Raw genomic sequence first — 4,366 nt, forward strand, 5'->3', positions numbered from 1 at the left:
CAATCTCAGCTCACTGAAACTTCCGCCCCCTGGGTTCAAGTGATTCTCCTGCCTCAGCCTCCTGAGTAGCTGGGATTACAGGCGTCCGTCACCATGCCTGGCTAATGTTTTTTGTATGTTTAGTAGAGATGTGGTTTTACTATGTTAGCTAGGCTGTTTTTGAACTCCTCACCTGAAGTGATCTGCCCACCTCGGCCTCCCAAAGTGCTGGGATTACAGGTGTGAGCCACTGCACCCAGCCACTATTCTCATTTTAGACTTTTTTTCTAAATTCATTCTCTTCGAAAATGTGTGTGTGTGTGCGTGTGTGTAAACAAAACTGGGGTCACACTTTTGGGGTCTCTTTCCTTTTTTTATTTTAATTTGCCACAGTTAAATGTGAGCATTTTTTCATGTGATTATTACTGTGTGGACATTGTATGTTTCATTATGTGACATATCACATGTGCTGTATTTAACTTTTCCCCACTCATGGGCGTCGACAGTTGGCAGTTTGTGCCTGTCCTAAGTCATATCCTCGTACATGAATCATATCTGGTTATTTTCTTACACTTCTAGAAGAGAGGTTGCTGGGCCAAAGGGGATGGACTTATTTAACATTTTTGTGAGTGACCTCACAAAGGCTGGACATAGCTCTTGAGTCCCAGAGACAGGCTGAGCCTCGGCAGTGGCAGGGGTGTAATTGGATGAAGAGCCGTGCATGTTGCTCTTGAAGGATGAGGAGTGGGGCGGTTAGAGGGTCTTTAAGTATCTGTCTACCTTCAAAAAGAAACCACTCACCTTTTCCAGATCACGCCCCTCACCCCCCGCCTGAGAGGAGAGGCTCATGGTTTGCGATCCCTCTTCCCATTAGCGTCTGTCACCCTGGAGCTGGGTAGTAGGTATCTATTGCGAGTGTCTTTGTGGAAGCCCTGGCCATGCATCTTGAAGTGGCTTTCATCTTGTCCCTTGCCACTGAAACGGAAGATGCATTTCAGAGAGGGTCGGAGGCACGGTTAGAAGCATGTGTGGTACGTGAAAGCTGGTGGCCGTGGGGATACGGAGTGGCCTCCAGTCTCGTCTCCTGTCTCCCATGACCTTGCTTTCTGGGCCATAGTTGCTGTCCTAGAAGGGACACTATCCACAGCCCCTACTCAGGCTCCCAGCAGCCACCTCCTTGGCCTTTCTGAAGACTGTCACCTAAGGTAAAGAGGTCAGAGCTGGGGACTAGAGTCCCGTGTGGGGCTGTGGCATTGGAACTCTGGGAAAGGCACTGTCATTCACAAGGATGTGTGGCCATGTATTTGGCAAGATTTTCATATGGGTGAGACAAATCCTCTTTAAATGGGCAGCTATGGGGTGGAAAGAAGCTCCGCACCAGCAGGAAGCAGGACTGGAGTTTGTATTAATGCAGTTCCATTCCCAAAACATAGGCTACAGAGACTGAGTTTGAAGAACTAAAATCAGTTATGGGATGGAATGGGAGAAAATATTTGCAAATCATATATCTGACAAGAGAATTGTATCCAGAATAGATAACAAACTCTTACAATTCAACAATTAAAAGACAAATAACCCAATTAAAAACCACAGCTGGGCACAGTGGATCACGCCTGTAATCCCAGAACTTTGGGAGGCCAAGGAGGGAGGATTACTTGAGTCTAGGAGCTCAAGACCAGCCTGGGCAACATGGAGAGACCCCAGCTCTACAAAAAAATTAAAAATAAAAATAAAAGTAGCGGCTGGGCACAGTGGCTCACGTTTATAATCTGAGCACTTTGGGAGGCCAAGGCGGGTGGATCACATGAGGCCAGGAGTTTGAGACCAGCCTGGCCAACACAGTAAAACCCCGTCTCTACTAAAACTGTAAAAATTAGCCAGGCATGATAGTGCACGCCTGTAATTCCAGCACTTTGGGAGGCCAAGGCAGGTGGATCACTTGAGGTCAGGAGTTGGAGACCAGCCTGGCCGATATGGTGACACCCCATCTCTACTAAAAATACAAAAATTAGCTGGGTGTGGGGCTTGCACCTGTAGTTCCAGCTACTTGGGAGACTGAGGCACGAGAATCACTTGAACCCAGGAGGTGGAGGTTGCTGTGAGCTGGGATTGCACCACTGCACTCCAGCCTGGGTGACACAGCAAAACTCCATTTCAAAAAAAAAAAAAAAGGGTTGGGGGCAGCTGTGGAGTATGTATAAATTGTATCTCAATAAACCTGTGTTTTGAACAAAAGCTCTGGGGAAACTTACACATAAAGCAGAGGGAATTCTGTGAATTGAAATCCTTTTTTCCTTCCCAGCACCGATAGTGAATGGTTCATGACCGACGTCGTGTCCATAGGGGTGAATTGTACACAGATCACAGCAACAGAGTGTGACTTCACTGCCGCCAGCGCCTCAGCAGGCTTCCCAATGGATTTCAATGTCACTCTACGCCTTCGAGCTGAGCTGGGAGCACTCCATTCTGCCTGGGTGACAATGCCTTGGTTTCAACACTATCGGAATGGTAAGAGAACTTGGGTATGGAACTTCCTTTATACTTTCCGTGTTTTCTTCACTCGCAGTATTGACTCTGCACACCTCTGTCCTGCCTCTCATCCTAAATGACCAGCAGACAAAGGGATAGGATGGTCAAACCCACACTCTGACCTTGGAGTCTGATGCTAGGGGAGTATGATTTGCTAAACCATGGGTTGGCCAGCTACAGCCTGCAGGCCAAATCTGGTCCACCACTTGTTTTTGTAAATAAAGTTTTATTGGAACACACAGTTACATCCATTTTTTATTGTGTCTATGGCTGCTTTCACACGACAATGGTAGAGTAGTTGCAATAGCAACTGTTGAGCCGGCAAAGTCTAAATTTACTGCGGCTCTTTACTGAAGGAGTTTGCCAACCTCATGCTAGAAGGGATGCTAGCATATGTGTTTGATCACCCTCACTTACTCTGGTGCAACTTCTTTTAATGTTGCAGAATAGGCACCTTGAATGGTGCCTGGCATGTAGTCGGTATTCAGGAAATATTTGTCGAATGACTGAGTGAACAAATGTGTCCGCAGATATTGGAAGGAGACTGAAGAACCCTCAGATTCCAGTTCCTACATTTGTTGCTCCAGTAATTCATTTGTCACATGGTCAGCCATGCCAGATGCTTCTTCCGTGTCTGGCTTATGTACACACAGGGCATGAAACTTACTTGGATCATGATTTAGACAAACTAACGTATAAGACAATTGAGAAAATATGATCACCGTCTAGATATTTGATATATATTGAAGAATTATTGTTGACTTATTTTCAGTGTTATAATGGTGTTTTGGTTATGATTTTTAAAGGGGGAGGTGTTCTGGTTAAGATGTTAAAGTTTATGTTATGTGTATTTTAACCAAAATAAAAAATTAGGCAAATAAAAAGGGTTCCTGCCGGTTGCGGTGGCTCACGTCTGTAATCTTGGCACTTTGGGAGGCTGAGGCAGGCAGATCACTTGAGGTCAGGAGTTCGAGACCAGCCTGGCCAACATGGTGAAACCCTGTCTCTACTAAAAACACAAAAATAGCTGGCCTTGGTGGTGTGTGCCTGTAATCCCACCTATTTGAGAGGCCAAGGCAGGAGAATCACTTGAACCCGGGAGGCAGAGGTTGCAGTGAGCCAAGATCACGTCACTGCACTCCAACCTGAGCAACAGAGCAAGACTCTGTCTCAAAAAAACAAAATTAAAAATTAAAAAAAGTGTTCCTGTATTTCAGAGGTGCATATTAAAGTATTTGCAGATGAAATGATGTGATGGCTGAGATTTGTTCAAAGAAATCAAAATAGGCTGGGCGCAGTGGCTCACACCTGTAATCCCAGCAGTTTGGGAGACCGAGGCAGGTGGATCACCTAAGGTTTGGAGTTTGAGACCAGCCTGGCCAACATGGTGAAATCCCATCTCTACTAAAAATACAAAAAATTAGCTGGGTGTGGTGGCAGGCGCCTGTAATCCCAGCTACTTGGGAGGCTAAAGCAGGAGAATCGCTTGAACCCGGGGGCAGAGGTTGCGATGAGCTGAGATCGCACCATTGCACTCCAGTCTGGGCAACAAGAGCGAAACTCCCATCTCAAAGAGAAAAGAAAGAAAGAAAGAAATCAAAATAATCCAAAGAGCAGGAGGGGCAAGGACGAAGTTTCCAGGCATAGAAGAAATAAAATTGGCTATAAGTTGACGGTTGATTCAGTTGGGTAATGAGTACATGAGTGTTCGTTATGATCTTCTCTCTACATTTTATTTATTTATTTATTTTTGAGACAGAGTCTTGCTCTGTCGCCCAGGCTGGAGTGCAGTGGCGCAATCTCCACTCACTGCAAGCTCCGCCTTCCAGGTTTATGCCATTCTCCTGCCTCAGCCTCC

At 45.9% G+C, this 4,366-nt stretch overlaps 1 protein-coding gene across 1 annotated transcript in view; it reads left to right on the top strand.

Annotated features, from left to right (window-relative positions):
* Nucleotides 1-4,366, top strand: part of IFNGR2 (interferon gamma receptor 2 (interferon gamma transducer 1)) — a gene marked incomplete at its 5' end in the record, with an annotated part of 25,859 nt that overhangs the window by 4,678 nt on the left and 16,815 nt on the right. Inside the window, one exon of the mRNA XM_011960157.1 lies at nucleotides 2,282-2,487. Coding sequence (XP_011815547.1) covers nucleotides 2,282-2,487 — 206 coding nt within the window. The remainder of the gene's footprint in view (nucleotides 1-2,281; nucleotides 2,488-4,366) is intronic.

The sequence above is a fragment of the Colobus angolensis genome, unplaced genomic scaffold (assembly GCF_000951035.1).
Source record: "Colobus angolensis palliatus isolate OR3802 unplaced genomic scaffold, Cang.pa_1.0 Scaffold506, whole genome shotgun sequence".
Lineage (NCBI taxonomy): Eukaryota > Metazoa > Chordata > Mammalia > Primates > Cercopithecidae > Colobus > Colobus angolensis.